This window comes from Aspergillus chevalieri, chromosome 2 (genome assembly GCF_016861735.1).
Source record: "Aspergillus chevalieri M1 DNA, chromosome 2, nearly complete sequence".
NCBI classification, from domain to species: Eukaryota; Fungi; Ascomycota; class Eurotiomycetes; order Eurotiales; family Aspergillaceae; genus Aspergillus; species Aspergillus chevalieri.
The window spans coordinates 1,717,488-1,736,919 of record NC_057363.1 but is presented as its reverse complement, the minus strand read 5'-3'; the positions used below and the strand labels follow the sequence as shown (position 1 = coordinate 1,736,919).

The following is a 19,432-nucleotide window of genomic DNA, read 5'->3' as shown; positions in this document are numbered from 1 at the left end:
TGCGCAGAGTGGTTCTGTCCCTGCGACACAAAGAAACTGCATTATAAGGTGAAGCACGAGCGGGTGTAAGATTATTCTTGATCCACTGAACTAGAGAATTGAAAACGTCAGTATTCCAACCTTCCAGTCGCCAGACTGGATTGAAGCATTTACCCGGTCCCCTAGTTGTCGAAAATCGTGATGTCGAGCGTGCCAAGAACCAAGAGAGATGGATTTTTGGAGCACAAATGGTCGACACGGCGTGAGAACCCATCCATTGTATAGCAAAGGTATAATACCAGATGCTTCGTAGTACTGTAATGCGTCAGTTGATGGCTTATCACTAATATTCCCAACTGACTTACAGTGCCCTTCTCCAGTTTAGTCCAAGGTATACGAAAGGATATCAAGCACACGAAAATTTGTCACTCTAAATGAAAAGCAAGACTCATGCTGGAAAGGTCCGATAGGTCCACACATTCAGCTTCGAAGAAAAAAATTGTCGTCAGACACGCGCAGACGAGCTATCACCGCAATGGAAAGGAATCATTGCAGACGCGAGAACGACCAGCAACTCGAAACGGGTGCTCATTTCTGGTACCAAGTGTTTTCAGTAAGACCCCGTTCTCCCACATATTCACCATAATCTTTCCCCCAGTGAACAGGACATACATATATTTTTGTGGCGGTCCTCTAACGAGGGTCGGCTGATACCTGGGAGCGGCTCCGAAAAAACCATCAGGGGTACAAGGGCATGGCAATACTTGGTGTCCTGCGAGGTAAAACTTCAAGAGCATCGATTTCAGTTCAGTTCATTTTGGTGTCTATATAGAAAAGATCATATAGATGAGTAGATGAAGTGAGTATTCCAGAAGGAAGACGTGGACAAAGTATTCCCTTAGAATCATAGAGAACGCGATGGGGAATACGAATACAAACACTCCATAAACTATGACCAGACAGTACAAAGCGATAGCCCTAGCCATAATGCAGGGGACCGTCATTCACTCATTTCAGAGTACGTCATTTGACCTATTCCGCTGTTTGCATATACAATTCCCTATCTATCAACTAACTATCAACCACTGTTTCCATCATCATATGCAACAAAAAGGACCTTGTACATCTTCAGCTAATTCACATGCCATCATATTCAGATCGGAGAAGATCGGGACGTCGGAGTAGTTCTTTGCACTGCAAAAACAACAGTTCAACCTTAATATCAATATAATCCCACGGGAGTACTCTACTCCTCATAATCAATCCCGTGATTATCATCCGCGGAAGATTGTTATCTGATCCTGTTCCGCGGCCCGAATTATCTCGAGACAACGGACGGCACTGATCAATCGGTGGCTGACCCCAGTGCCTGTGCCTGTCGGGCAAACGGAGTCGAACTCTGTCCGTCATTTTGGGTCGATAATCTCCGATGTTCACTGATCTACGCCAGACCAACGTTGGTCGGACGTTGGTCGGTGGTCTGATCGTTTGCCAGAGTATACAGCGAACTCCGGTGGTTACTTGTATGTACTTGCATGTTGTAAACAGTGGTATAGTCCGTCAATTGACAGTAATTGGTATTACTGAACCCCTAATCATAACACAAAAGAAAAACCGCCAAGGCTATCAAATCATAACGCTAATGACAAACGAGAAAGTAATAAAAAAGAAAATAATCTCGGGTATCCGTTACTTCCGCAGCTGTTTAGGGAAGATATCTTCCATCATAGAACTCATTAATTCCCCAATCACCCCTTTTTCTCCTGGCTGACGAGAACTCCTAAAAGAAAACCCGCTTTGCCGCTGCAGCATCTCGCCCAGACGCGATCGCCCGACCGTCTCGGTCAGCGAGAACGGGTCAATGTCCACGGCGTGGTTGTCCACAACTTCCGACAGCGGACTGGCAGCCACGTCGGACGTGACGCCAGCCACGGTGTAAACCTGGGGCTTCATGGGCGGGTAGTTGCCGGTGGCTGCGGTAGGAGTGGTCAGGGCGGGTTCGGCAGATTTGTAGAGGTCGGGAAGGATCGGGATGCGGGGACCGGGGTTAGGGGCCGACGAATGGAGCTCTTCCATGGAAGGCATGTAGGCAAAGTCGACGGTGGATGAGTCATTGACGGCTTTCTGGGAGCGGGAGGTGTTGAATTCACGGCTAGAGCTGCTAATCACGGGTGTCAGTTGAGCTTGTGATTTGAGGATGAACCGAGGAATACATACTCTGCGAAAGCATTTCCGTTGATTCTTCTCATCGCGATGCTGAAGGCACGGGATTGGAGGAAGTCATGGTTGGCAAGGCGCTCAACGAGCTATGATTACATTAGCATAACGTCCAGGAACCCAACTGTAGGAATGGGCTTACCTCATTCTTGCTACCACCAGCTGTCAGAGACCGTTTCTTGCATTCCGACTTGAGATCGGGGACAGTCTGGGCTGAGTAGAGAGAGGTTCTGTCTGCAACGTTGGCAGGTTGGGCAGACTGAGCGCCGGTGATGTGGAGGTTCCGGCGAAGGCTGGGAGTAGCCGGGTTCTGCTGGGAGAGAATGCGCAGGGCACGCAACGAAGACGAACGGGGGGCAGCCATTGTGGTATGTAGAATTGGAGAGAATCAGAGAAGGTATGAGAATGAAAATGAGAAGGCAGAGAAGATGAGAAGATGAAATGTAGAATTGAAAAAAGGCGAAGGATGGACTATTTATGGTGATGACGAAAAGGAGATGAAAACAGCAATGAATGCCAATGCTGTTGTTGTTGGGAAGATCGGTGGGGAGATCTGGCCCGGTCGATGTTGGAGTGATGCGATGTACTGAGTAGAGCTCAGTATAGTAGGAGAGGACAGATTGAGACACTAGAGAAGGAGAGAAGAGACGATGACAGTCACAGAACGAGGGAAGGATGAGGATATTTATGTCTTCCGAAATAGCAGCAAGTATTCTTCTGGTAATCCTATGACTACACTCTTGACCTTCTACAGGACGATCTTCCGCAGTCGACTGGTTCTCGGTTATGCTTCCCCACGTATTGTCCGGAAAGCACTCGCGGAAAGACTTCCCTTGGTCCTCGGAATTTTGAGTATGACTGTTGGCATTAGCATTCCATTATTAGAGTTATTTAGCCTTCCTATTATATTTCCTATTATATTTCTTATTAGTGTTTAAATTTGTCCTTACCCCGTCGTCTGTCAGACTGACTGTACTACCATCTCCGGGTTTCAACCTACTCTACTCCGTTCTCCGTACGGACCCAGTCCTCGACCCGAACAAATCTGCTCATTACTTGTATTTCCCCTCATCCCGCATTGCTATTACATGGATATGGCACTAGAACGCATCCAATCAATTCCCTGCTGGCCAATAGCCGCCTCAGGATGACACATCTCAACGTTGAGAGCGGTGAAGCCACGTGAGCAGATCATCCCATCCTGTATCCAATTCTACAGCGTACAGCCAGGAACATAACATAATTCGTCTGACGTGGTCTCAGCAAATGTCACCGTAACTTTCCATTTTGAGATCTCGGAGAGTTCCTTTTCTCAACAGGAGAATGTTCCCGTGATAGTCTATTCAGTGTACGGAGTAGTCTCTGTAGATAGGGGTTCAGGCCCGCCCCGGATTGCGAATCTGCGCCTTGGTTGCATTGAACCAGCATGACTGAGGCGGCCGCATTCTGCTGCTACATATTACTACTCTGTATGTATGTTCAAACAACAGGGGAATAACACGTGTTGATTCTATTTGCAATCTGCGCTGGTATTTCACAGCTTCACTGCACGCCTTCGAATCACCGCCCGAGCGTACGGATGTCTGGCCGAATCAGGAACCAAATGGTCTACATCCGCCGTATGCACCAAATCCGGACTAGCGTCGTCCAGTCGTGTGATTCCCGTATTGCGCATCGCGGTTTCCAATTCATCGCGCATGACTGACTGGTCAATATTATCGATATGGAACCATAGGGTCGGCGACTTACTGTCAATCAAATGCTCCACTCCCTCCTGCCCATAGTTTGTCGCAAAGAGCATGCTTCGACCCATTCCCACCGCCGTCGCCCCTAAGCATACAGCCTTGAGGATATCAGTCCCCCGGCGAATTCCGCTATCTACGTAGATCTCCATCCTATCGAAGATTTCCGGACATCGTTTATGCAGTTCTAGAAGTGTGATGACGGATGGTGGGCTGGTGTCCAGATTGCGACCGCCGTGATTGCTCAGTAGAATGCCGTTTAGGCCCGCTTTCATGGCCAGTATGGCGTCGTCCGCTGACATCACACCCTTCAGACACACGGGGAGATGCGTATGCTGTCGCACCCATTTCAGATCTTCCCAGGTGAGACCAGGGTCAATGAACCCTGCCATTACACGGCCCAGGCCGCCTCCTTTCTTGTCATTTGTTGCTTTAGATGGTGCCATTGGCACTGATAAGCTCTCATCTGCGCGGACGCGCTCGTCTGCCTCTCGTTTGCCGGGCCAGGATGCATCGACTGTAACGAAGATTGCTTTGATATTGGAATTGGCGGAGCATTGTCGGAGAAGTGCTGCAGATTTCGCACGATCCCGGTTAACATACAGCTGAAAAAAGAAGTTTCCCGATGGTGCAGCGGCCCGAAGTTCGTCCATCGTGTAAGACGAATTGTTCGATATCTGCAATCAGTCAATCAGCGCACACAAGTCAATGCAAAGAGCAAGAGGTGCGTACACCCTGCATAATTCCCCTAGTCTCACAAGCCCGCGCGATCGCACGCTCTCCATCCGGATGAATCAATTTCGCCATAGCCGCCGGACTCACAAACAACGGCAACCTACTATCCACTCCCAAAATCGACGTCTTCGTGTCAACCTCCCGTACATTCCTTAGCACCCGTGGTCGGAACCAGATTCTGTCAAAATACGACTTATTTGCGTCGCGTGTAAGCAGATCAGTAGCTGCGCTGGAGTAAAACGCCCACGCTTTGGGACTGGCGGTCTTGGACGCGACGACTTGGAAATCATGCGAGTTAATCAGGGTATGAAGGGGCGGCTTTTCGTGCTCGAGGAGTAATTGGCGATTCGCGCTCGGGGGCTCCTTGATCCAGTCGTTAGTTATGGTAGATTCGTCGAGGAGGCCGATATATTTTTCTGGTGGGAGGTTCGATTTGATGACGCTGGGGGCGTGGACTTCGGAGTAGGCTTTTGTCGCGTCGCGGCCGGCATACTTCAAGATGACTAGACTTGTTTATCAGCAGTCTACCTTGGCCATTCCAGAAGTGTGACTGTACTTGTAGGACCCCCAGGATGCTCCTCCAGAAAGTCCGTCACGTCCCATATTTGCTTATCGACCACGATCCAGCAATCTTCGGGCGTGTTGTGGCCGGCGATTTGTTCAACGGACAAGAGCCTTTCTGCCATTGCAATGTCTCAATTGCAGCTTTGGCAATCACTAGAACTGAAAAGAATATAAAAAGAAATTCAAGACCAGGAAATCGCATGCATTAATAAACACTCGCTTTCTGTCCGTTCCCCGCGAATTGAAAATGCGGAGAATGATTGGGCCCACATTTGTCGGTCTCTTCCCCGGCTCGACCATCGCTTATCTGCCTTATAGATAAGATACGGTTTTTTGCAATAAAACTCAAGTGATAGATCGGTTTTCAATCTACTTCGCTTGTCAGTATCATTCTAGTCTCGATTAACTATGACAATGTGTATCAATTATGTCTCGCGGTGTTGATACCCCGAACGATAACTGGATCTCTCGGTATGGACCCGGTGGCTCGCCGAGTATATCGGGATTCTCACCGGTCATATTCTTTACAGTCAAACGAGTCAGCAATCTACGGATTAATAAAGCTATTCATAGCGCTAGCAGAGGCAAGTTTATTTCATAGACCAGAGCAAAGTGAGAAAGCATTGCCCGCAAGCCCTTATGCCGCATCCCCAACCCAAAATTGCTACTGTTAAAACCAACATGATGTCCTTCACCGTCCCGCAATGGTGCGCCGCGACATCCTTCAAAATTGATTGCCTCTTGACCGAACCAGCACCAGAGCTGCTCGACCCATTAATTTCCTGTGGGACCTTCGCAATGTGCGCGCTTCTTGGCTACGGCCAAAAATTGACCTTCGAGTTGTCCTGTAGATGGAGTATCAATCGTGAGACGATCAAAGAGGCGTAGCTCAAATGGGTTTCTAATCCCTTTGGTATCCTCGTATGGCTCTGTGTGCTGATAAATATGTCCCTCAGCAGAGGCTTTATCTGTATGATAGAATATCGCCGTTTTCCGTATATATCTTGGGAGTAGTTTACGGTCCATTTCTCCGGCCAATCTAACTTGCCAACAGCCACAAAACCAAGCAAGTTCCACGACTCCGATGTTTTATTGCTCAAAGAATGAAAGTACGTCGTCGTATAAAGCCTCGGTATACCCATCACGAGCACCTAGCTCCTCGAGAACGCGATATCTCGGATTCACTGGACTTCCGATGTCCCACGGGATGATTGCGTTTTTCGTCGTGAAGAACAGTAGTAGCCCTACTACTATCAGCGGCCATGGTTGCGGGGGCAGGACTTCCAATTTAATAACCAGAAATGGTCGATAACAGCTGTGCCGAAGTGGGTTGGAAACAGGCTACCGAGAATATTGAACTCTTCGTATGAAGGATTGCGTGGCATGCCATTCTCTTTGACGAGAGAAAACGGGAGGGCTATATTATATGATAAATGATGGAGTTTGTTCCTTGAAACTTGTCGCTGTAGCAGGGCCTGGATGTAAGTACCGGATTGACGCTTTGAGAAATTGTTCTGGTATAGATGTCATGATCTACGTAGGGCACTAAGCTCTGGATGGACGCTAATCCAAAATTAGCTTTAGTTTCTAAATGTAGTCATGTGCCTGATGACTCATCCCTGAATAATTCACCGAGCAGACATCACCGATTTCGACGCATCGTCAGTCTGTACAAATGTCAAAGTACTGGTTAAAGGTGTACTAGGACTACGGCTTAGGACGGGGACTTTTCTATGCGCCTAGAAGTTGCTGTAGGTTACAACGTCTCAAGGATCATCGGCTTGACTCGTGTCGGAGCCAGAGAGGGAAAGAACTCGACTCTTCCACGGTTGCCTTTGTATAGTCCAGGTATGTTCGAGTTGACTCATATCCGGTCTGCGATATAATACGAGGCTTCTCCGACGGAAGTTGTAGTGTCCATATTACCTTTACTCACCGCTGTCACAGCTTTCGCGGGTAGACCTTTTTCCCCTGTCTTGATCAATAAAAAATCTTCCTTTACTCCTCGTGCTCTCTTTACCGCCAGAATGAGCGAATCTAGTAAGCCTTCAATATATGTGGACGTGAGTATACTCAGGAAGGTTGTGATGGAGGTGCCATGACTAATTCTTGGCCAGATCGGGATTAACCTCACTGATCCCGTTTTCCGGGGAGAATATCATGGAAGACAAGTTCACGACAGTGATATGGATGACATTATCCAGCGTGCGCGCGATGTAGGATGCAAGAAATTCATGGTCACCGGCTCCGATCTAGAAGAGTCTCGCCGTGTCATGGATTTATCTCGCAACTACTGTGAGTACAGCCGCTCCCTCTCCTGTTTGGTTTCTAACGATTCCGATTTATAGCTGGCTTCTGCTATGGAACTGTTGGTGTGCACCCTTGCCAGGCAAAGACCTTCGACGAATTCGCCGGTGGCCCTTCAAAAATGCTTGAGGAGCTCAAGACCCTGGCTCTGGAGTCGAAGCAAGCCGGGCATGCTGTAGCCTTTGGCGAGATTGGCTTGGACTACGACCGATTGTTCCTCAGTGCCAAAGAGCCACAGCTCAAATATTTCGAAGCTCAGCTGGACCTTGCGGTCGACATTCAGCTTCCGCTTTTCCTACACTCCCGCGCTGCCAGTGAAGACTTTGAAAAGCTGATCGCTCCAAGGTTGGCAAAGCTCCCAAAAAGGGGATTGGTACATAGCTTCACCGGAACGTTGGAAGAAATGCAACGAATGGTGGACTTGGGTCTCGATATTGGAGTCAACGGCTGTAGTCTGAAGACGGAGGAAAACCTTGAGGTGGTCAAGGCCATTCCTTTGGATCGAATTCAGATCGAAACGGATGGACCCTGGGTAAGCAACATCTTGCTTTCAGCCCTCAATCCAATCATCATCCTTGCTAACAATATGCAGTGCGAGATTCGTCCTTCTCATGCGTCGTCCAAGCACTTGCAGGGTGCGCCACCATTGCCCAAGGCGGTTAAGAAGGAGAAATGGCAAAAGGGTTGTATGGTCAAGGGCCGAAACGAGCCAGTCGCTATTGTTCAAGTCGCACATGTCATCGCTAGCGTTAAGGGGATATCCGTGGAGGAAGTTTGTGAAGCGTACGTATACGGAGCTTGTTCAATCGTTTCGTTTCTTTTGCTGACCTTATTTTGCAGCGCCTGGAAGAACTCGATAAAGATGTTTGGGCTTGGTGTAGCAGCGTCGTAGCTTGTATATTGCTTGTCAATGGGGATTATATAGAATCATTAAAAAAAGGACAAAAGAGTTCTAAACACAGATCAAGCTATTTGTTTGATAGATGTGGCGGAAAGTGATTCTCTTCACTGAAAGGCAGCAAGAAGTCACGTTATTGCCTAAACAGGCTTGGTAGTAGTCAAGAAAGGAATATCTATAGCCTCACCGCCCTGTGCCCTGTTTCTTTCCTTCCTCTCCTTTTCCTCCTTCTAAACAAAGCTCTTGTCACGCTCTCTTTGCCTTTTCTTTGGTCAAGGAGAGCTTCTCTTTCAATCAATTCCTTGTGGCCTTTGAGCATCCACTTCGCTGTCTTCGAAGACTTCCTCAAAATGGCTACTACTTAGCATCCCGTTCATTTCTCTAACCCAGCCCTCTTTATCCAGGCTCGTCTAGATCCTTGGTATTTTTCGTCACTTGGAGTCTCCCGTGGGTTGGTGAAATTGCTGCCCTCCACGCGAGTTGCGCTTCTTCGAGTGTCTACCATCTCGTCCCTCGTTTCTAAACAACCGTCCACATTTTGGTCATCTTGCATCGCGCGCGCATCGATACATACGAATTTGCTACATTCTCTGCATTCGGCTAAATTATGGCTTCACGTCAGTTAGATAATCAGTCGCATGCCTTTCCCAATGACCAAGTAGGTGAGTACAATCGCGCAGTTCTTTTGTTACCGACTTTCTCCCCTTCCTCCCTAGCCTGGATTTGCAATATTTTGACTAACCTAAGTCAACCTGACAGAGAGAGCCCATGATCGAGGCTCATCCTTTGAAAATGAGCCAGATTTGCCGGACAAATTTGCCGAAGTGATGAGTGGCATATATCGCAGTTCATTCCCGCAAGCGCATCATCTTCCGGTCATGAAGAAGTTTGGGCTGAAAACTATTGTGTACGCTGGACCTATATTCACGTTTTTCGTCCTCTATGGCAGCAGTGTTGATGATATGACAGGACACTCGTTGGCCATCCCTACTCCTCCGCCCATGAAACCTTTCTCATGGAAGGGAACATCACCCACTATCGAATCCTAGTAAACCCAAACAAAGAGACGGTTGAGAGATCCCCTGACACTGTCATCGCGAGGGTCTTGGAAATCTTAGTCAATAAAAACAACCACCCCGTCTTGGTACACTGCAATAAGGGCAAGGTAAGCTACAGACCCCTATGCTGTTGATGGCAAAGCTAACATTATCGAAAGCATCGTACCGGTTGCGTTATTGCCTGTTTGCGAAAACTCCAAGGTTGGAGTCTCGATACGATCATTCCCGAATATCTTAGTTTCTCGCATCCCAAGTCTCGTCTCCTTGATGAGAAATTCATCGAAGAGTTCGATGTCTCGAAATTTATACATCTGAGTCACCCCCTGAGAGCGCCCCCTTGGTCTCTTCCCGCCAGCCCAAATCTCTGTCTTGACAATGAAGAAGACTGTCCTTCACCTACCAAATGGTATATGCAACCGTCCGTGAGCAGGGTGAATGCTTTTTAAGCGCACTTACACCTGATGTAATCAGATGATGCTACGCGCTGGAGATTACATGGGCGTAATCTTCTTGAGAAGCTAAATGCACTGTGATCGAATTTTTGTTTTGTGATCTTACATTTATGTATTAGAACTACGTTTATGATAGCAATATCTGAGATATTAAGGGTCGGTTGTCCTTTTTTTTTATAGAGCTCTTTGAATGAAGAGGATTCAGGATAATTCTCCTCTGCCAAATACGACGACTCGGGTCTACAATAGGGTTTTTTGGCCAGGCTCCGGGCATCAAACCACATTCTATGTATACATTACTGACATCAATTGTAGCACATCGGATCGATCATTTATAGTTGCTAGCATAACATATCATCAAAGTCCTCGGTAATTTGCCTTGGTTCAACAGAGACAGCGATCGTGGGGGGATAATTCTGTCCCGCCAAATCCATATATTCCTCGACACAGTCCGATGTAAGCATCTCACTATCACTCTGAGGAATCGTATGGGAAGAGTAGTTTCCAGAAGCTGGCGATGGTATGAAAAATCTAGTATGTTGGTCTGCGCGTTTTATATCCTCTAACTTTGGCTCATCGAAGTCCATTTCTTCGTTCTCGTCGGCCTTACTATCGAGCATGTCGATCGATAAGTTCGTGTAATCCTCCGTGATGGAAAGGATCGATTCTTCCTCGTCTTTGGTATTTCGCTCCTGTGGTTCTTCCAAGGACTCAAATTCTAGTTCATCTATATCTGTTCCAAGGTAGTAATCCGAATCATTGGAATCGGTATCGTCGTCCTCGTCGTCCTCGTCGTCCAAGAGGGTAGTGTAATCTGGTGTTGGATAGCGTTCATCTGCAGCGGATGTGCGTCCCAGAGGACTCAGGTTCTTCGATGCTCCGGGTTTATGGAGTTGTTTCTGAGCGATTCGCCAAAGGGACTGCTTTAATGCTGTTCTCACAGTAGATGTGTCTCCTGCAGCGGACGAGTTGGGTTGGGTCTGATAATGAAGATGGCGGGACGATTTCAACTTGTCTCGCTTTTCTCGCAGTTTTGAGTTCTTGGATATCTCGAGTATAGATGCGATGGAGCTCGCTATGCATGGGATGAATTGCAATCGTTCGTTCATGGTCTGATCGTACGCAGCAGTTGTCAGTTAGGGTTGTCGCATCTTATTCGGAAATACTCACCTCGCGGTATCCAAGGCTAAAGACAGCAGGGAAAACTGTTGAGAGAGATTTGGAATCTTCGCTTTTAGTTGCCCTGGTCCCCTTGTCTGCTCGTTGATTTTCGGCTATGATATTGCGAAAACCAACGTCAAACAACGTATGGAACTCCTCGGAGTAGTTATTTGGGCTCTCCGGCAGCTGTGGATAGCGCTCAGGAGAGGGCAAGGAAAGTTGGTATAATTCCTCCAGGCCTTGGAATGGTTCTGCAAATATCCAAGCACCAATCTCGTCATTTGCAAAACTATCCAATGGAATATTAGCCTCCAATAATTCTGTAAACAGACCTCCAGACACTGTAGAACTAGTCATATCCCGCTGTACTCTTTCGTTACACCGAGTAAATTCCAGGGAAATATAGATCGTAGAAATTTGAGCAATCGGAATTCCGTCCGGAGGAATAGTATCATGCGTGCTTCGCAACTTAACCGGTATCCGCGACCTTTTCGTGGTCTGATGCTTTGTTGTTCTGCGCAGTCCGAAAGATAGCTGAAACCTTGTCGAATTATCGCCATGATCGCAGCTCTTGAAAAGAACGTTGAGACCTAGATCTAACCAAAGCTATGCCAATTATCAGTAAGTGTACTATTAGAATTGATGATTGTGATAGATACCTTTGAATGACAGAAAATCTCTCCAATATGCGAGACGAACGTCGAGGCAGGACGGGCAAGATCAGGCCCCACACCGACATAGATATGGACTTTGAGCTCTGGAACTTGGTCCACCCACAATTCTCTTTTTTCAAGCTGTTTCTTTATTTCTGTGGTGTCTATCGAGTCAGAAGCTTCGTTGGGAGGGAGAATCAGAGCTGTAGCACATTGAGTGAGGCCTAGGTTCGACCCTAAGAAATTGAGAGTGGTCGTTCCTAGGTCAATTTCGAAGGACATTGAGAGATTGGCTATAAATGAAGATGGATTTCCATGCTATATAAACAGTAAACAAGACGGGTCTGAGGAAATGAAGGATTGAAGATGAGAAGAATAGCTTCGAGGTGCGTTTGGCACATGACAGGCCAAGCCGCAAGATATGTATCTGAGGTGCGATGCAGGTTACAACCTTTGTATCAACCAAATCCCTGTTTATTCACTTAGCCTTGCATAGATCGTTGCATTAAGATATCTCTAATTTTTCATTTTATTCATCTCATTTACTTCCCCTTATTTTTCTCTGAAGACAGTAGAATTGCATGTGCTATAGATAGAAGGCTTATCGATAAGATGTCACGTGCACTGTTCCTGATTACTTGGCTCTCCGTAGGCAAATGCGAACAATGAAAGAAACACCATGCGACCTACTAACCAGCAATGTCCAGGAATGACGGACGTGATCCTCTCCTGGCTGGGCCTCAGAGCCTGGACGAGCTTGAATCGCAATCTTTGCTTACGGACACACCTGACGGAGAAGCTGACCTTGTAATTCATCCAGCTCCAGTCAGTCCATCCCCGATTTCGCCTTCCGTTCCCAGTCCTGCGATAGCTCAACCTGCCCCCGACGGACAGCGTCGCACTCCTCGCACCACAAATCGCGTTCGCTTTGACATTGACGATGAATCGGAAGGGGATAGTCGGTCAGATCGCCATGCCCGTGTCTCAGAGGATCCATCGTGGCTGGACGACGAGGATTATGCGCGCGCGCACCACGACCAGTCAGAGAGAAACGGCAGGGGGCCGATGATACCTTTGCTGACTGACATGGAAGCTCCCAGCGTGACACTCGCAACGTCTGAAGACTTCTTTCCCGAAGAACACCTGGAGAGCGCAAGACCAAGGAGTGGAATGCAGATGGCGTTCATGAACATGGCGAACAGTATCATTGGGGCCGGGATCATTGGGCAGTCGTACGCTCTTCGACAGTCTGGCATGATGATGGGAATAGTCCTTCTAACTGCGCTCACCGTCGCGGTTGACTGGACAATTCGTTTGATCGTGGTCAATTCCAAATTGAGTGGCGCAGACTCGTTTCAGGCGACGATGCAGCATTGCTTTGGTAGAAGTGGTCTCATTGCTATCTCAATTGCTCAATGGGCTTTTGCATACGGCGGGATGATTGCTTTCTGTATTATCGTGGGGGATACCATTCCACATGTGTTGACCGCTTTGCTTCCTTCTCTTCGAGATATGGCATTCCTTTGGCTTCTTACCGATAGACGGGCCATCATCGTGCTTTTTGTCATGGGCATTTCGTATCCCCTGTCAATGTATCGGGACATCGCTAAGGTTCGATTCGACATTCCCGCGTCTAGAGTATTCGAGGCTGATAAATCAGTAGTTGGGGAAAGCATCCACGTTGGCATTGATAAGCATGATAGTCATCGTGGTCGCTGTGATCACCCAAGTATTCCGCGTCCCTCAAGAAACCCGCGGCGATGTGAAGGGCTTGCTTTGGGTGAATTCTGGGTTTTTCCAGGCTGTTGGTGTAATATCATTCGGTGCGTTTAAATGCCAACCGAACCTGGATCTTAAAGAATTCTTTGCTGATAGACTGATTTATGTATAGCCTTCGTCTGCCGTATGTTGCACTGTATCCATCCCGATGTTTCGTCGTGCTGACCCTTCGATAGATCATAATAGCCTTCTTATCTACGGATCGCTCAAAAAACCGACCATGGATCGCTTTGCCATGGTAACACATTACTCTACTGGGGTTTCTTTGCTCATGTGTCTGACTATGGCCCTCACTGGCTTCCTTGCATTTGGGTCCAATACCCAGGGAAATGTGTTGAACAATTTTCCGTCGGACAATATCATGGTCAACATAGCGCGACTGTAGGACTGATACTTATTTGCAACTCATGGTGCCTGTACTAATTCGGACAGTTGCTTCGGTTTGAATATGCTCACAACACTGCCACTGGAGGCATTTGTCTGTCGATCTGTCATGTTGACCTATTACTTCCCGGATGAACCCTTCAACATGAACCGTCATTTGCTGTTCACTACTGCCCTCGTCTTGTCGTCAATGCTTATTTCCCTGATCACCTGCGATCTCGGGGCAGTGTTCGAACTGATCGGGGCCACCAGCGCGGCTGCTCTGGCTTACATCTTCCCTCCTCTTTGCTACGTCAAACTGAGCACTGCAAGCCGGAAGGAGAAGCTACCTGCATACTTGTGCATAGCGTTCGGCATTATAGTTATGGGGGTTAGCTTGCTGCAGGCGGTTGTGAAGATGATAAGAGGTACTTCACCACCGTGTAAAAGGCTATAGGGACTACCTGCTAATGTGTTTCCACCATAGGCGAGAGCGGCTCCGGTACCTGCAGCACATAAGAACCAGCATCGTGTTCGAGTTTCATCAATCTGTTTATCATGCATCACTAGATATTAGACCTGTTTTCTTCATTTGTCAGTTTTGATCACTTGCAACAGACTGTACATATTCTGTCTTCAATACATTGTCACTTACATACTGGACCTACAGGTATTTCAATTTTATACACGCTCCATGCGAAAATCCTTGTAAATCAGTCTCACATCCGAATCTACTTGTCAAATCGTGAATATTGCTTTTTGTCAGGTTGGAAACAAAAGAAAAAGAAAGGGTCTTTTGATGCGCAAACCCCAATGTGTGTCTTTCCCTGTTGGTAAGCACAGCGTTTGTTCTTCTGGGCGCCACAGCAACCCGTTCTTCCTCTTCTCTTCTTCCCTTCTACCTCACCTCTCACCATCTCTCCACTCTACCAAATTTCCTCTCCAATTTCGTATCCTTTCTTCCTTCGTTTTTCGTGACCCTACCTCTTCTATTATTGTTTTACCTTGATCTGCTTTTCTGAGAAGAGCTGCTAACCAGACAAACCACCTCTCTTTGCAATCGAATCCATTGCCATCCCTTTGGAGACAGCTCTCAAGCTGCTCGCTCTTATCCGTATCTGGACCAATACCACGTGCGCTTCTTCGTTCTTTCCTGCGTCTCATTACTTTTCTTAGCACTGCAGCCCATTCACTTTTGATCAAGAATCTCACTGGACCAGCGGCACTCCCAGAGAGGGCTGCCTTAACCGCTTCCCGACTCTTTCCTTGTTTCTTTTTTTCTTTTGCGGCACACGTGTCTTGATAGAACCCAAAAATGGAGCCTGCGAAGTTGGATCCAGCTGCTGCTGAGCGCCTTAGAAAGCTGCAGTTGGTACGTAACTAGCTTGTCCTTTTACCAAATCTTGGGAGTTGGACAGGGACGCGAGAGCTGATTTTGGTTACAATATGAATAGGCGGATCTGGGTACTGCTAGACGAGAGCACATTTCAACCACGGACGGCAGGAAGGTCAAGGAAATCCATCCCGCCCATATTGAAGCGACTAGAATGACAAACCTGGTTGGATCTGAGGCACAGAAGGCGGCTCAGGTGAATAAGGCGCGTCTCGCTGGTTGGGCAAGTGAGTAGTGCCTTCTAAGGCATTTACGATTTGAACCTTTTGACTAAACCATGCAACAGATGTGTACAAAGAGATCGGGGACACAGAGGACTTGGAGCACCTTGACAATCTACTGGATGGCCAAAGTCACCGTGCGCGCTTGGGTGCCTTGATATTCGCAAGTGGTGGTCAAGCCTACACAAAGTCTGCCACCAGAAAGGACAACTTTCTCAAAGTTGCGGAGTCGGATTACAGCAGAAGAAATGGGAAACGGGCATATTCTGCAGGCCGTGGCGGTGGTGTCATGGGCACAAGAGACCGCAAGCCAACTACGCCTTCACCTAAGTAAGTACTCGAAGCCTTGAACAATCGACTATCACACGATCTTGACAATGAACCAGCACTGCTTCGGTTAGAACCTCCAAGCAGGGAGCGGTAATGAAAATAGGTCGCCATGTTGTTGAAGCTCCTGGTCGCTCACGGTTGGATCCTGCGCTCGATTCTAACAACGAACCCAATAAGAAGAGTCGGGACGAGCTTAAGGCTCGAAGCCAACCCGGTCAGTGAAAAACCAAGCTATTGTTGAAGGCTGTAGTATCTAATTTACCGTACCCAGGCGATGGAGGAGAGAAAACAAATATCAGGACTAGACGTCCGATGTAAGTGAAGCTCCCATATTTCGTGCACCGTGTCTCTAACTGCCTGCAGTGTTGGTGATTATGCCCGCATTCTTAGCCCTCCTGAAAGCTTCCTTGCTATAGCCCGTAGCATGATCAACACTGAAACTTCTGATGATACTCCTGCTCCAGGCCCCCAAACGCCTGAAACTAGGCCCGCTGGTCCGCCGAAGAAACCTAACCCGCCTACCGAGGATGATCGAGTTACTTCTGAGAGGGGGCCGGATACCCCAAAGATCGCTAAGAGAGTTGTTGTTCAGCCGAAAGAGGCTCCGAAGACTCCTCCGTTTTACAGTCCAGCCGCAAAAGCACAAATCTCTGCTACGACAACCAACACGGCTGTGAAAGCCACGACGTCGAAAGCGAATATTCCTACAGCTCCTGTGAGCACGTCCACCATACCCTCGAAAGTGAAGGCTTCTACTGCTTCTAATTCGGCAATTAACACGCCCGTGAAAGCTACGACTTTGAAAGCAAACATTCCCGCTGCTTCTGCTTCGCCAATGAGTTCGCCAACGAAAGGCATGCCCTCGAAAGCGAACGCTTCTGCTGCTCCTACCTCACCAATAAGCATGCGCACTATCCCAAAAACAAGCGTCACTGCTACTTCAGCAGACACGCCAACCAAAGGCACGGCCCCGAAGGCCAACGTTCCTGCGGCTTCTGCCCGGTCAGCAAGAACGCCTACAGCCCCGAAATCAAACATTCATTCTGTTTCTAGCTCGCCAGCGAACTTGCAATCAAACGTCCCTGCTATTTCTGTCTCGTCAGCAAAAACACCCGTTCAAAGTACATCCTCAAAAGCGAACGATGCTGCTACTCCCATCTTGTCAGCAAGCACAGACGCGAAAGGCACAGCCCCGAAAGCCTACGTCTCTGCTGCTTCTGCATCTCCAGCCAGCGAGCATAGAGACCCTAAGCCAACGAGCTCAGTTCATCCTGAAAAGTCTTCTGCTCCTGGCTTGATAAGCAAGCAGATCGCCAATGCAGTGTCACATACCGCAAATAAACCAATTGGTCAGTTGCAGCCATCGGCGTCTCAGGATGTTACGGCTACCAAGATAGAGCGTGAACCTGTTAAGGCCAATGTCGAAAGAACCGAAGAGTTATTGCTCGATTTCGGGACAACGCCACCTGATTCAAGCCAACTGAGCGGTTTCATGGCGAGTCCTGCAATCCAGGATCTAGAAGGAATTGACTTTAAACATACCTCTGACTCCGTTGCTGCACATGGGTCTACTACCCTTAACTCTACAGAAAGCCCTGAGCAGCAGTCCAACGGACCAAGTATTGCTGATTATCAACGCGAGATTTCACTTCTCAGTGCCTTGCTGGAGAGCACCACTCTTGGAGACCTTGGAGTTGAATTCCGCGAAAGATTGAAGCAGTGCAAGAAAGAACTTGAAGAACTTTGCCAAGCTCAGCGAAGCGGGAGTTCAATTGTGAACACGCCTGTCAAGCATGAAAGGATCTCGTCGACCTCTCCACTTGACAGCGCCAGTGTACGACTCAGACAGGCAGTTACTGCACCTCCATTTTACCCACGCGTCAGCAGTTTCAGTGGATATCGCTCTCCGACAAACAGCATCTCAAGCGATTCAACGGCACCACCCTCAACACCTGTTCCAACCCGCCATGTAGCAATGCCGATCCGGGCTCCACCTTCCGCAGCTGAGCCGGAATCGACCTTTGATCACATCTTTGGTGACCATTTGCTCCCTGGTAGACGTTCACGTACCCCATCCTCGCTGAGAGAAGTTTCGTCAACGTCACGTACTTCTTCTGATGGTAAGCAGATAATCAGCGTAGCTCCCCAATTGATATAGTTTCTCACGTGGATTTAGAACCTAATATGGCGGAAGTAAGCTTCTCAATCCCACCTCACGAAACGGGCCTGAGGAACGTGAATATTCCGGTTTTCGAGAATAACAAAAGAATCGAATTATCCACTCAGCCGGAGGCGTCCAACCATTTTCCTTTGCTGCAGACCATTGAGTCTAAAAGTCCAGATCCTTCCGCATCGCCTGCTTCAGGCACACTAGAAGTGCCAGAAAACCGATCCACCCCTCATGTCGGCAGCAGTATGCAGAAGACCGAGCCCGCCGTGAGCTCCTTGACACAGTCCATACATGCTGTCGAGCCACCTGCGAAGACGCATGCACGGAGCGCCTCTTCGCAGAAGACTGAGCCTGTTATTGGTTGTGTTACCTCTGCTGCTCGAGAATCCTCGGTGCCATCGCAACATCCGCCCATCACCACGATCTCCAAGGATGTGAAACAGCCAGAATGGAAGTTTACTTCAATAACCCAGTCCATTCACGCTGCTCCGAAGGAATCGACAGACCAACCCGCCCGAGTAAGTAATTCGTTGGGCCAATCTGTTCATGCTCACCCTCAAGTGGTGCCAGCAACACAACCCGTTCCAGTTGGCCCCAAGACTGTTTCGAAAGTAAGCTCAACGCTGGATGGCCTCATGAGCTCGAGATACGCATCGTAAATTACGACGAATCTGACACACCGCTTATCAAATCCAAGTGCCCTTCTACAGGTAGTTATCTTGAGTCTAGGATCAAGTCTTTTTGTAGGGTGTTCGTTCCTCTTCACATGTTGCTGTATGCTTCAATTTTTTTTTCTGTCTTCTTCCTTTCGTTTACTTCTTATGTTGTCAGTTAGTTTTCGTCTACGAAGATATGCCACTAAAGATGATGATGTTCCTTTCTTTCGTTTCCTCAATTTGTCTGATTTGTCTCCCTTTCTCTCCTTTGTTCAGCGTAATACATGAGGAATGATAATTTTAATTAATGCAAAGTGTTTGGCAATAATAGCCGAGTCAAAAAAAAAAAATCAATCCTACACAGGAAGCAGGTTTTACACCAGGCATCCTGCTTACATGGACCAGACGTGAACAGCAAAATAGACCGTAATCCGTTTCAGCTATTGTCTATCTCAGCCTGGTTCAGATAAAAAATGACCAACAATTGCATGCTGCCGCGGATGTACACTGCTTATGGGTATACATAATAGTACTATATAAGACATAGGATTCGAAACACCAGTCGAACAATGTGCAGCCAATAATGATAAATAAACGACGTCGCCAATACCATACAATCATATTCATTCCATGCCATGTTGTTTTCCATCGCCAGAACGCCATCCCACTCGGAACACCAGGGTAATAATGACCAAAGAAATACCAGATGCGTTTACAAGATCAAAGCCCTCTACTCAATCTATCTATTAGATGG

At 47.8% G+C, this 19,432-nt stretch overlaps 7 protein-coding genes across 7 annotated transcripts; 4 read left to right on the top strand and 3 right to left on the bottom strand.

Annotated features, from left to right (window-relative positions):
- Window positions 1-1,668: 1,668 nt before the first annotated feature.
- On the bottom strand, window positions 1,669-2,560 carry ACHE_20602S (uncharacterized protein; the record flags this gene model as incomplete). Its single annotated transcript, XM_043284923.1, has 3 exons — window positions 1,669-2,140; window positions 2,197-2,285; window positions 2,339-2,560. 3 exons carry the CDS (start codon window positions 2,558-2,560, stop codon window positions 1,669-1,671), a joined length of 783 nt encoding a protein of 260 aa, XP_043133666.1.
- A 1,170-nt stretch (window positions 2,561-3,730) lies between these two features.
- ACHE_20601S (FMN-dependent alpha-hydroxy acid dehydrogenase) lies at window positions 3,731-5,359 on the bottom strand (the record flags this gene model as incomplete). Its single annotated transcript, XM_043284922.1, has 4 exons — window positions 3,731-3,897; window positions 3,946-4,615; window positions 4,671-5,176; window positions 5,230-5,359. 4 exons carry the CDS (start codon window positions 5,357-5,359, stop codon window positions 3,731-3,733), a joined length of 1,473 nt encoding a protein of 490 aa, XP_043133665.1.
- Window positions 5,360-6,970: 1,611 nt separating this feature from the next.
- ACHE_20600A (3'-5'-exodeoxyribonuclease) lies at window positions 6,971-8,436 on the top strand (the record flags this gene model as incomplete). Its single annotated transcript, XM_043284921.1, has 6 exons — window positions 6,971-7,085; window positions 7,185-7,300; window positions 7,355-7,532; window positions 7,586-8,076; window positions 8,137-8,327; window positions 8,385-8,436. The coding sequence occupies 6 exons, from the start codon at window positions 6,971-6,973 to the stop codon at window positions 8,434-8,436; spliced, it is 1,143 nt and encodes a 380-aa protein (XP_043133664.1).
- Window positions 8,437-9,457: 1,021 nt separating this feature from the next.
- Window positions 9,458-9,946, top strand: yphA (tyrosine phosphatase family protein; the record flags this gene model as incomplete). Its single annotated transcript, XM_043284920.1, has 2 exons — window positions 9,458-9,607; window positions 9,659-9,946. The coding sequence occupies 2 exons, from the start codon at window positions 9,458-9,460 to the stop codon at window positions 9,944-9,946; spliced, it is 438 nt and encodes a 145-aa protein (XP_043133663.1).
- A 347-nt stretch (window positions 9,947-10,293) lies between these two features.
- On the bottom strand, window positions 10,294-12,048 carry ACHE_20598S (uncharacterized protein; the record flags this gene model as incomplete). Its single annotated transcript, XM_043284918.1, has 3 exons — window positions 10,294-11,064; window positions 11,123-11,719; window positions 11,773-12,048. 3 exons carry the CDS (start codon window positions 12,046-12,048, stop codon window positions 10,294-10,296), a joined length of 1,644 nt encoding a protein of 547 aa, XP_043133662.1.
- A 417-nt stretch (window positions 12,049-12,465) lies between these two features.
- Window positions 12,466-14,427, top strand: ACHE_20597A (putative amino acid transporter; the record flags this gene model as incomplete). The annotated part of the gene is made up of 6 exons (XM_043284917.1): window positions 12,466-13,377; window positions 13,430-13,589; window positions 13,658-13,669; window positions 13,722-13,926; window positions 13,978-14,336; window positions 14,396-14,427. The coding sequence occupies 6 exons, from the start codon at window positions 12,466-12,468 to the stop codon at window positions 14,425-14,427; spliced, it is 1,680 nt and encodes a 559-aa protein (XP_043133661.1).
- Window positions 14,428-15,223: 796 nt separating this feature from the next.
- On the top strand, window positions 15,224-18,681 carry ACHE_20596A (uncharacterized protein; the record flags this gene model as incomplete). Its single annotated transcript, XM_043284916.1, has 7 exons — window positions 15,224-15,280; window positions 15,363-15,528; window positions 15,588-15,852; window positions 15,909-16,066; window positions 16,124-16,166; window positions 16,216-17,972; window positions 18,029-18,681. 7 exons carry the CDS (start codon window positions 15,224-15,226, stop codon window positions 18,679-18,681), a joined length of 3,099 nt encoding a protein of 1,032 aa, XP_043133660.1.
- Window positions 18,682-19,432: the final 751 nt, after the last annotated feature.